The sequence below is a fragment of the Lepisma saccharinum genome, chromosome 23 (assembly GCF_977018435.1).
Source record: "Lepisma saccharinum chromosome 23, izLepSacc3.1, whole genome shotgun sequence".
Taxonomy (NCBI): Eukaryota; Metazoa; Arthropoda; class Insecta; order Zygentoma; family Lepismatidae; genus Lepisma; species Lepisma saccharinum.
In genome coordinates, this window is record NC_139251.1 from 53181688 (window position 1) to 53195199 (window position 13512).

The 13512-nt window shown below is 36.2% G+C and overlaps 1 protein-coding gene across 5 annotated transcripts in view; it reads left to right on the forward strand.

Annotated features, from left to right (window-relative positions):
- Positions 1 to 13512, forward strand: part of LOC146005196 (uncharacterized) — a 258674-nt gene that overhangs the window by 175270 nt on the left and 69892 nt on the right. For 3 of the 5 annotated variants that reach the window (XM_083144242.1, XM_083144245.1, XM_083144246.1), the window contains exons 1-2: positions 9212 to 9347; positions 11819 to 12240. In XM_083144242.1, coding sequence (XP_083000368.1) covers positions 11849 to 12240 — 392 coding nt within the window. In that variant the 5' untranslated portion in view covers positions 9212 to 9347; positions 11819 to 11848. Of the gene's footprint in view, positions 1 to 9211; positions 9348 to 11818; positions 12241 to 13512 lie in introns of those variants that run through there. The other 2 variants (XM_083144243.1, XM_083144244.1) reach the window with 2 other exon arrangements.

The following is a 13512-nucleotide window of genomic DNA, read 5'->3' on the forward strand; positions in this document are numbered from 1 at the left end:
AGTGGCCGCGGTGGCTCAGTCGGTAACGCGTCTGACTACCATGCTCAAGGTCCCGGGTTCGATCCCCGGCCGGTTCAAATCCGGGAACTTTTCTAACGGTGGAAGCGGCCCCGGCACCCACCCAGCATCGAATAACATGGGTACCTGGGGGAAACCCTGGGGGGTAAAGGCGGTCAGGGGTGTGATGCTGATCACATCACCCCCACTCACGACCGGATCAAGAAAGTGTGGGGCGTTACCCCCACACCCCCTATACGCCTTCATGGCATGGTGCTATGCACAGGGGAACACTTTACCTTTACCATTTGCACTACTTTCATTTACAACCTAGCAAGACTGTTGCATGAGTGTATTTAATCCAGGATCACTTGTGTCTATATTTGTTACAAGTGCTCAAAGTGGCGGGTAACATGGAAAATTTTCCATAAAGCATCCCTCAGTTTGTATAATTTGCACAGGCATCTTCCCACCCACTGCATTGTTTCCATGTTGGTTCATACAAGCACCCTTCTATCCCCAAGCATTCCACCAGCCCAGCTAGGAATTTCCACTTCAAGCATTGATGATAGGGAGACTCGGAAGGACCACTAGTGGCAAGATATTTTCTATCTTTGTTCCTATGATTACAATTATTATGAATGGGAATGAACGGCAATTTATAGTCGATTCAATTGCTGAATATATTAGGTGATCACATTTCAAAAGTGTCACTGAAATTCCCAGGTTTGAGTCCCAACCTGTTCATAGATGTTCTTCATGGGTGTGTCTTCATCAGTTTCATCCAATAATCACTTATCCTCATCATTTTTAGCCAAAATGACACAAGGAGAGAAATTAAATAACAATACAATAATTTGAAGGTAATAAAGGGTATTCCGTATAGGATGCCGAATTTGAATCGAATGCTATTGTTTTGTTTCGAGGTTGGCAGACCTGTTCTTACCAATGTTGGTATCTGTTGTTATGCCGATTAATGTAGCCTCAATTGTTTTGACTTGTTTGTTCTGGTTACGATATGGAACTCCATGAAAAATTCCCGCAACGACTGATCTCTTTGCACGGTGCCCAGGAATGGCCGGCAAAGTCATGTGATTTCTTCTTATGAGGGTTTGTGAAATCACAGGTGTACACCAACAAGCCACAAACCCTTTTGGAACTGAAGGTGGAAATCATACGGGTGATTGGAGGCATCAGGACAGACATCTGTGAGAGGGTTATCAATAATTTTGTGGAGAGTATAAAAAATGCATGCATACTCAATAGGGGTATATGCCCGACATTGTTTTTCATACATAAATGGGAGATGTTACTGCTTACATATATGTGAAATATAACTATTTTCATGATATTTTCCCTATTTTTATTTAATTTTCAAATTTGGCATCCTATACAGAACACATATATACATATACACCCAACGGCGAAAGGCGAATTGTCCACCACCATTTTCATTCGGTCTGAATTACACAATGTGATGACAATGAATTGAAATGGTGACTTCAATAAGCAGAGAACAATGCCTGCTTCGAACCAACGTAGTTTCATTCCTTAAAACAACACAGGATGTAGAATAAAGAAGTAATGAAAATGGCAGTGGACAATTTGCCTACCATTATCTTTGCCATTGACTGTACATGTAATGTATATGTATCGCTAGTAACAATCTACCACCTGAGACCACATGCTATATAAGCAAGGAACAAAAAGATGTAGAACTAAGTAAACTTTTCCCCAAAAATATAATGTTTAAGAAGAGTGGATGTACATTTTATGCATAAGTGAAAGTCCCAAGAGCAGCACACTTTAGGTTGCACTTATTTTTGGTTGTTTTTTATTTTTGTTAGTGTGAATTGGAATAAGGGTATGGGGAATTAATTATTTTATTGGGTTATATTTAGCAAAGTGCGAACATAAGAAATTTCAAGGTGACAAAAATTAGCATTTTAAGTTAGATATACACTTATACTAAAATTCTAACAGACATAGACACAATCACCAAAGCAGCTGAAATGTAAATATTTTATCCACCCCTTGACAAATGACCATCCTAATTAACACACCCAAAGAACACGAGACGGAACCCTTTAACTGACTTATCTTTATTTCTTGATTTGGTTTCACTTTGTTTATTTTACGACACTTTAATCAGCAACTTTGGCTAATCACGAAGGTGGAGATGAATGATGATAAGATGAGAGCGATGAAGGGATCGCCACAAACACATATGGATGACAGAAAAACAAACTCCTGGAAACACATACCTGTTATCACATATTGTAAAGTTTAATTGTTTGGTTTGCAATAACGAATTTCTTCACTCGGCAAATGCATACCAAATGAAATTAAAAAGATAATAATGAATATATAATAAAAAATATAATACTACATCTCGTCATTTTAAGAGAACAAATTTTGTCAAGGAGACCAGGAGAGAGACTTCAATTCTGGGAGACTCCCAGCTGTTCCGGGAGAAAGCCTATTCATCTCATAACACATTATCATTGTTTTCACACTCAACATGTTAAACACCCAACCATTACACCAGGATAGCATACACTAACCCTGGGTATATGGAGTGTTCGCCACTGCTGTTTAAATCAGAAGTTTATTGAAAATTAAAGTTCTTATCTTTGTTAATTTAAAAATATTGAGTGGATTTAATGAGATCTGTCAAATGTAGTTCTTTTTATATATATAAATATTTTTGGAAATAGATTAGTTTTTCCAATGGTAACACTTATAATTATCTTTTAACTAGCTAAAAATAAATTGTATGTCTGCTTTTTTATTTGCACAATTTATGACATCGTTTGTAAACAAAATACCATTCTTGTTCTAATGTTAGTTTGGTATGATATATTTAACCATAATATTCAAAATTAAGAGAATGCCTAATTTAGAAATTTAACCAGACACTGTTAAAACAGATAATGGATAGAACTGGTATGTGTGTAATAAATTTATCCTTTGCGGCAATGGCTATGGAATGAATGGAATGCTGTTTGAACCTTCATCCTATTTTATACTTTGTACTTTATATTTCCTACCACCTAGGTGGCTATGCATGGTGAGCAGTCAAATCACAGCCTCACTACCAAACTTCCCTTGCTCGAGATCTAGCCTGCAGATGAAAGTTACTTGGTATTCCTTAATCTATTTCATGTGATCACCATTTCATCTTCATCACCACTATTAGCCAAAATCGACAGAAAATCATTGTCAAGTGAGAAAAATAAAACTACAATGTATTTATGATCCCTATCTGTATTGTGACTGTGACTAATAAATGTTAAATACTGAAATACACAATGAACACACATAAAGAAACAATCATGTCTTACATTTGTTGAGAATTGTAAGGAAGAATTCCTGGTTTCACAGCCCACAGTGGAAGAAACGACTCTCCTAATGGGATTTGGTAGTGCACCATTAATCTTAAAACTCTTATTATGCACCATTTCATGGTGTTTCACATTGTAGACATGAACACAATATGAATGGGCATTGTTTATGCATAATAGTATAACATTTTTTAGTGTTTTTTTATTTTTCCTGCAATGTTTCATCTGGTTTCCCAGAACTTTTTCAAGCTTACATCAAAATTAAATAAACACACGCACATGGCTAGCCATTCTACACTTCTACATAGTGTGAAACACTGCGTATCAGAAGAACTTTCCATGTACAATTTTTTCACATCAAAACCCAACAGTGATGTTTATTTATTATTTTTTTTTTACTTACAATTAAATAACAAAGCTCCCCACACGCATGCATGAACTGAAGCTAAAACCACCTATCAGTTAAACAGGCATATACTGAACAAATTTGCAAATTGCTTTTTCTAAACTTGAAGCTTACTTCTGCACACATTTCCAATATTCTAAATGAAGTGACCAGGTTCTAAACTGCACATGTGCATAATCTATCTAACCTGGCCGGTAACAGTTTTATAGATCGGAGGCACATTAAAATCTGATATTTTGTGTATTGCATGGTTCGTACTTACCAATTCTGTATTGCGGAACATAGTTCAAGGTGCCATTATGCTTTTTACACAAAAAAAAAAACTTTTTCTACTAAAATAATGCATTTTTCTAAGTGCTACCGAACGCACGTAACGGTGCGATATCGCTTCTTTTGTTTTCGAATATCATTGTTTCCAATGTTCTTCACCGAAAAATACCTACTATCGTGTTTGTCAGGTGTGCAAATTGTACAATGCACAGGTAGCTGACGGATAGCCCCACAAACCATTTCCGATAAGGTCAGGTTAGGTTAGGCAAGCATAGTTCAAAAAAAAAAAAAAAAGGTATTGGAAACGCTGACATGATTTCCCGGTCAAATAGATACTACGATGAAAGAAAATACCTCGACTAACGTTGGTAAACCTTAGAGAAACTCATTTCTGTGAGTAGTTTCTTCTGTAAAAATGAAGAAATGTGTCTCCGATGTATGAAACTGTTACCAACCTGGCCTGTTATATGCATACGTGCACTCTTTAGTTGTTAGCATGAATCAAGCTTACGTCAGTTTGCATTTATTTTCATTTGGGTGACAAGTACTACTACTTCTGCACACCATGGGTTTCAAAAAATTACCACAAGGTGTTCCGACATTGACTGCTACGATAATAGTACCACTGCTACTGCTAATATGTCACTTGACGTAGGCACGAACGAGTACTTAACACATTCCCAAATTCTATTGTTGTTAGGTTCGACAAGTCAGGTTTACAGTTATTAGCGTTAAAAATACTTCTGTAATACTTCCAATACCTGATAATCATAATGTGATTTGTGGTATTCAGCACTTTCCACTGTCCCATATGCTATTGTCAGAAACTGGTGAAAATAGCTCCACATGCTATCCTCACAACCTGGTGACAGTAGCCTCATATACTATTCTCACCACCTGGTGAAAATAGTCGCGGCATATCTAAATTCATTTTCCACCCTTCTATACAAATTGTTAAAATGACTAAGGTGTAAATCAAAAACCCTGAGACATTCTGTAAACAAACGGTCTCACCGATTCGATGTATCACTCCGCGTCAGCTGATTCATGACCGCAATTATCTGCTGTTACACTCATAGTTCGCCGCACTTATTCATTTTATATAAGAGCCTCTGAATGTGAGAACCCGCTCTCAAAACATCAGAAGAATATGCAGCCGCATACATTGTTACTCTCCCGGTCATTCTCTTTTTCATAACCCTTAAAACTGCAGAAACTGACACACCACTGCACTGGGATACGAACTTAACCACTTCATTTACTGGTTTCTCAGGATACCACTGACAGAACGTTACATAAATATTGAGTAGAATCTGTTTCTCACCCCTTTTCAAAGGCTGTCCTTGCTGGTGTTTTGAAAACAAGCTCGGAGAACACGGAGACTTTCACGCACGCATAGAACTCGTCATGTTATTTTTCTAAGGATAAGTCAGGCAATATTACTAAGTTGCACTACTTCCTTGCTGTTCACATGATTATTTTTAGAAAATAACCAATGTTATAAAATATCATTATGTACACAAATCTCTAAGCTCATTGAAAGTTACAATGCATATTACTACAAAATGTTCACACTTATCTTTCCTTGCCATGTCACCAAGTTATTTTACGAAGTGCACTATATTGGGCGGAACAAAAATCGTTATTAGGATGCTTGTCAAAGTTTCCAACCGCAATAAATTTACGAACTTTCTTTGTCTTGTTTTGATCATCATCATCAATATATTTAGTGAACTTACAGCATTGCATATGGCTGTTTATGCCCATTATGTATTTTATTTACATAAGATACAATTTACATAAAATCTACAAACAAATTTCAAATGTACTCCTATCTTTATCAAACCTTAAAAATATACATTACCATGTTATATCATTTTGTCTAAAAAAAAATATATTCAATTCACATGCAGGAAAGAAGCCAAATTTATGGGAAATGATTACTGGTGCAAAGAGTTAACCATAAAGGTGAAGCAATAAGTAAAAAAGAGAAAGAGCATTGGGTTTAAAGTGAGACGTCATTTGCGGCAGCGTATCCCATACTATAAATTGACCATTGTTTTACCTTACGTAATGAATCCTGTAACAACGCTGGATTTTCGTGTGGATTATTTTACTTTTGAGTCATTCCATGCGAAATCAACACAGCCTTTGACCTGACCATCTCCGATTTTCATGAAATTTGGGGAGTTGAAACTATGCATGGAACTTAGTAACTATGAAAATTTTTAGTCTCGTGAATATTGTAATTGTTAAATTATTCAAGGTCAAAGTTAGCATAAATTGCCCTTTTTGAGCCCGCTTAGCTATACTAAATCTGCTGTAACTCCGCCACTATTTTGCCTAGGAAGCTCAAATAAAGCTTATTGTACAGGGAATTGAATAAGCTTTCCAGTGATATATAACAAGCATACCTTTGGATAAAAATATAATTTTGTCACGTGACCTTGACTTTTGACCTTGAATATCTCAAAACATGTCATCACCAAAAGTCGTGAAAAAAATATATTTGGTCCCTCATTCCATACTATAAAACATATCAAAAAATCATTCTGGGACTGCAATGGGATCAGAAGATACAAAATAATATGTGTAACTATGTGACTGATAAAAGCCTCATTACATGAACTATGAAGAGTCAAATGTCCCTTAACACTTCCTACAAAATGTGAAGGAGTTATCCTGGGTATAATTGGTCATGAAAGAAATAGGTTAGGCACAGGGAGATCCCTAGCCGTGTGTGTCAAGCGCAGGTCCGGCATATTGTTGACCGCCATATTGAATTCAACGCAAAAATTTCAAAGGAAAGGGGGTGATGTGATATATCAAATGAGGCTAGAATTTCACGAGAAATGAAGTGACGAAGATTTTTCCAACGTATCTTACGCCAGCAAAAAGTTATACACATATCTTTCACTTACGATATATGCACATTATAATGTTGTCAATGTTCCTGTGAGCACACTCGTTGACGTCTCTCACACTCGCATAGAACATTTGGCAATGTAGCATGTGCAACATCGCAAGCAGCAACTATGCCTTCTCTCAGATGGTCAATATCAGGGACTTTTAGTGCATGCACCATTCTCTTCAAATGTTTCTGAAGGTAAAAGTCCTCCTAAGATGTTAGATCTGGGGAATGTGCAGGCCTTTTAATAGATCCCCGTGTGCCCATCAATCTACCTAGAAAATTACCATGAAGAAATTGCAAAAATGTCCACATAGTGTGGTCACACTCTGTCCTGTTTCAAAACTCTCGAAAAGTGCCATATCCCGTAAGCAAGGGTGAAAAAACCTGTTCACTTAACAAATCCAAGAAGCCCTCATCATTTAAGGTTCCGTTGTTGAATATGGACCAACCATTTCCGTTCGCCATACATTATACCACATAATTAGCTTACCAGCAACAACCATTCGACTGAGCAAATCACAGGTATTGCATATTATTTTTATTAACTTCACCGTTAACATAAAAATTAGCCTCGTCACTGAAGAATTTTTCATTCCAAAGGAAGTGTCACGTAATTGTTTGAGATACATTTCCCAATATTCTTCACTATTCGACTATTTGGTGAATGTAGCTGATTAAAATCATATGCAATGGTGTGTATGCTTCTTTCTCTCCCAAGATGTCAGCGTGATCTCGATGAGTTCCTAACACTTTAGGAGCATTCCAATGCTTTGTTTTTAACACCTCGAAAAGGAGAAAATGGTTACAAGCATGCAGTAATAAATTTTTGCTGGTTAAATATATGTTGGATAAACCTTCGTCACTTCATTTCTTGTGAAATTCTAGCCTGATTTGATATATCACCCCCTTTCCTTTGAAATTTTTGCGTTGAATTCAATATGGCGGTCAACAATATGCCGGACCTGCGCTTGACACACACGGCTAGGGATCTCCCTGTGCCTAACCTATTTCTTTTATGACCAATTACACCCAGGATAACTCCTTCACATTTTGTAGGGGGTGTTAAGGGACATTTGACTCTTCATAGTTCATGTAATGGGGCTTTTATCAGTCACATAGTTACACATATTATTTTGTATCTTCTGATCCCATTGCAGTCCCAGAATGATTTTTTGATATGTTTTATAGTATGGAATGAGGGACCAAATATATTTTTTTCACGACTTTTGGTGATGACATGTTTTGAGATATTCAAGGTCAAAAGTCAAGGTCACGTGACAAAATTATATTTTTATCCAAAGGTAGGTTTGTTATATATCACTGGAAAGCTTATTCAATTCCCTGTACAATAAGCTTTATTTGAGCTTTCTAGGCAAAATAGTGGCTGAGTTACAGCAGATTTAGTATAGCTAAGCGGGCTCAAAAAAGGCAATTTCTGCAAACTTTGACCTTGAATAATTTAACAATTACAAGACGCACGAGACTAAAAATTTTCATAGTTACTAAGTTCCATGCATAGTTTCAACTCCCCAAATTTCATGAAAATCGGAGATGGTCAGGTTAAAAATTGCACATATCTGTGTTGATTTGGCATGGAATGACTCTTTTATGAGTTTGCAATGCTTTCTGCATGCAGGTGGTTTTGTTTACAGAAGGTCTCAGGGTTTGTGATTTGACATATAGTCAAAACTTAGACGCATTTTAGTGTAAAAATAGCACGAAAGACTATTCAAAGGATAAAATTAAAGTTACCAAGAATACTGCTTCGTACTTAACAACGTTGTTTTATTTTCTGCACATTACACCATTACAATATTTCTCTGCTGTACGAAACGAAAATTTAGCAGGTGATAAAGAATTTCATGGTTCACTTCAAATGTCTACGTTTTCTCTTGTGTTGAATTTTTTAAAAAAAACTGATATATGCTGCAATTTTTCCCTATTCTCATTATTGTAAACTATTATGTTAAAAATACATACAGATATCCTTCTCGCTTTGATTTGCTCTTAACTAGCACTATAGTTTGTAATATCTCCTGTTTACAGTACGAAAGTGACTCTTTTTTTACACACACTACACACAATTTCCACCGTTGTTACATTAATATTATAATATATAGTATATATATTTTTAAAGCACACAGTTACACATGTTCGTTGTTTATCAATTCACATGATCCATTCAATTTTTTTTTGTGTTGGTGTGACGTCACATCCGCAAAATTAGCCAATCGGAGAGGAGAATCAAATCGCCTATGCTGAACTGAGTGGGATTGGCATATATGTGAGCAGCAGCTCCGTACACAACCGGAATCGATTCCAGCTGGATTCGTTCCTTGGGAACGACCCATCACTACAAAGTCATTAATCTGTGACAAAGATATTTGAAGAAAAGTATTTAACTGTCACCAATTGTAATGTAAGTAATATTAGTATGTATTCCAGAATAGAGGGTAATAATCATTTCGGTAACCACCAAACGTCTCTAATTCCCTTATTTTCGTATTTTTCACATTGATACTTACATATTCTGCATTTATTTTCGTATTTTTCACATTGATACTTACATATTCTGCATTCGTAAGGATTCTTCTATTTCGCGTTTCGTATTTTGCAGGCAAATAATCTCAATTTTCGAAATATCGAGTATTTTTATTTTGTTCGCTTATGCTTGCGTTACACGCAATATGGCGGAGAAATCTTGACTAGCGTAGTCCACTAGCAAAAAGGCCTATCAGAAAGACGTACTGGTAATGTGAAAAATTGCAATTAATTTCATCAAAACAATGTTGATACACCTTCAGGAATGTTCTGCGAAGCAGATACGTAAGTAAGAATGTCAAAAATGGACGAAACAAAAAAAATAGAGGTGTCCGAAGGATAGTAAATTTTTACCGAAGGCTACTTAGTTTTATTTTCTACTACCAATAATTATATTTTTCTTGTGTTTCTGGTTGGGATGAATCATGAAGATGATATTTGACGAGTGCATTTTCAATTTTTATTAAAAAACACATTTTTTCCCATTTACCATGAACGGAGGAATGACTTGAATACCTCCATTACATGACCTGTCTTCATTTTTACATCCAACCTTCATAACTGCTTCTTCAGTATTATAAATTGTGTACATGTTAATCAGTTGATTTTAATCTTAACAATTTGGTGTATTAGTTACTGCTTCACACTGATTGGCAATATTCTGCCAAGCTGTCCATAATGCAACACACATGGTGTCAATACACTTACTAGCTTTTCACTAGTGTTTAAATTATTACCTATTTGATCTCGCTCAAACACCTTTGACTCGTTTATTTTGTCATTTTTAGCATTTGTACTTGCCGATTATGCATTGCGAAAGATTCTTTAAAGTGTTATTTTGCTTCTTATATTTTTCACATTACGAGTATTTATTGTTCTTCCCTTTTTTCCTTCCGTAAGACACAATATGGCGGGCACAGCTTGATGCGTCGTGGATCTTCAGTGGGAATGCAGTGTTTCCAACCTTCTTAACTGAAAAATGTCCCACAAACCATTCACAGATAACCCCAAAAACCATTCATGCATAGCCCCAGAAACCATTCACGGCAAGGTTAGGTTACGTTAGGCAAACAGTTAAAATTTGGGGTCGTATTTCATTTTTTTACCTTCTTGCAAAACAACGTCGTGGTTGGAAACACTGACAGGTGCAACATCTGGTTCACGTAGAGGAAGCTAATAACATCAACGGAAATTGTGCGTCGGAAAGCTACTTTTCTTGAAAGATGCATGAATTTCCGGTCAAATTGATTGCACGATGGAAAAAAATACATCCACAACCTTTAAACAATCTATAGAAACTGAATTCCATAAGTACTTTCTCCTGTAAAAATGTGTTTGTGCTAGATCACATTGTTACCAAATTCAGTAGCTGAATTTGTGTTTGAAAAGTATTTCCTGATTTTAACATAACCCAGCATGGGTCTTCTGACTCGTGTGTCCTGGGGTAATCTACCAATAATAAATATATTTCATACTTCAGACAATAAGAGAAATGTGCTTGAAAAATTCAGAATGAGGCAAAAGCTATAGCAGGAGGGAATCATCTAAGACCCTCAACCTCAGGATCAACAACACCTCAATATGAAAAAGATGGGAGAGGGCCTATATAACAATAATAATTTTTATTGTAGAAACATATGAGAACATCACATGTATAACAATCGTCAGAAATATAACCTAGCCTTGCAGTTAATACTTTTTGCTGTTCTGTTTTGAATTTTAAAAAGGGCAGTTGCCTTAAAGACAAAGGGAGAGCATTGTGAAACTTAACCGACATGTAGTAAAAGGTTTTTTGTGTGTTGTTGTAATTTCATCTAAACAATGCTACGCAATCCCTATTTATGGTTTGATAGGTATGTGAACACCTTAACTCCTCATAAATGTGAATGTTTTCTTTTATATAAAGCAGGCATTAGAATACAAAGATAGCAGGAGCTGTCATTATACCTAGTCTAACAAAACTTAACTTACAGTGGCCACGGCTTGGAAGACCACACATTAATCTTACACATATTTTTTGGAATTTTAATAACCTTTTTATCAGCCAATGGTGCAACCACAACCCCTGGCCTGAAAAATGCCACCCAGTCACTTTCCTAACCAACCCATCTCCACCCCCAACCCTCTCTAACCCTCACGTTACAACTTTACACAGCTTCTGTTTCCACCATCTTTTTCTACCACTGGAGATTCGGCTCATGGCTGCGAAAATTTGAATTTTTCCATTGTCTGGTGAGTGTTTCCTTTTCTCATTTTACTTGTTACACAAACGCATATGTATATATGTATCTTGTATTTTGTATTCTATTTGAGCACCATCTAATGTTTGTGTGTAAAATGTCTTTCCAGATTGCAAGTGCCTCACCCTCATCAACACACATGGAGTTTCATGATCACTCTTTGTCCAACCTCCTGAAGGTTGAACCTGACCTCATGAGTTGTTCAATCAAGAGTGAAGCAAATGAAGAATCAACCGAAAACATTTGGCAGTCAGCATCATCATCATCATTTATTAAATCTGAACCAAAGTTGGAACAGATGAAAGTCGAAGAGAAAGGGAATGTTGCCTTTCACATATATTTGAACTCTGGTGCTGGGATGAATGAATTTTTACAGGAGGATAGTAAACATTTCGATACGAGTGATGACATTGCACAGTTTGGTGCTGTTGCATGCAAAAGTGATGAGAGTGACAATGTTAATGTAGAGCCTGAAGATGTCAAGAGTGAACTTGCAATTGAAGAAGAATGTCCATCTGCAGAGACAGAAAGGTGAGTGCATGAAATATTTTCACATTAATAAAACCGAGTATTATAATACTTTGCTCATACTACTTCAAAATTTCCTCAACTTGAATATTTAGTCATTATCAGAATTGCTTCTTGTGTATGGGCAGAGGCATGGGGTGAACACTTAGTGTTGTTTTTTTATTTATTTATTTTACGTCACATTTCTGCCACTTTTGGCTTATCATTTTGAATTTCAATTTCCTTTATTAAAGGGCGAGGTTCAGCCTGCAGCTGTTCTACCACCTAACCCCAATGGATACATACACATACTAAATAGATTCTACATACTAAATATTTGTACAATAAGAAACAAACAAACAAAGAATACACAAAAATAACAAATCCAAAATTGAGAACAATGGCTCATCTACAGACTCAAAAAAAAAGGGATTGAAAACAAATACACAAAGGATACACAAATTAATATTATGTAAAAACATATAAATGTTCTTAATAACAAAATGATAAAAAAAGGCAGTCCTTAAAATTATTTGAAGACATCCATGCAGATTTTTGTGACTCATAATGTAGATTCAATGCACTACGCCTAATATTTTTTAAAGCCCTTGGGTTGGCTGAACAAGCTGCAATTTATGGGTGCCTGAAGCGTTGCTACACACCAGTAACGTAACTCTTTCTTCATTTTTCTTATAGCTTCGAGCTGCCTCATCTAGTTTTGATGCCAATGTTTTTGTAGGCAACATTTTGTAGTTTATCCCAGTTTCATCTGCATTGTATATCTTAGCTGGGCTTAATTTTTCTTCATTAATAAGTTTTTCGAACTTCTTCTTAAACCCTTCCGAATCATCCACAGCACCCGAGAGACTTTCCCCAGTTACAGACAGCTAACGCACCCCGTGTCGATCTTTCCACCTACTTAGCCATCCAATACTGACAGAGAAAGTAGGATCCCCACCCAACTTTTGATTTAAAGTCTATGCCTTTTTCTTAAGTATGGGTCCGGAAATAGTCACACCATGCTCCCGTTCCTGTTCAAACCACATAAAAAAAGGCCTCATCTAAGGATTCATTTATAGTTTTTTTAACATTGGACCGAATCCCTAAAGAGTCTTTAGATACCATTTTCGCGAAAATATCTTCAATTTGACTCCTATTTTTTTCCCCCTTCACAAACTGTTGGCAACCCCTACTCCATATTCAATGGAAGTGTTTTTCACTAACTCACGCTTGTCCATACGATAAATTCCTCCAGTTTTTTTTTTTTTTTTTTTTTTTGTCACAACAACTCGCTTT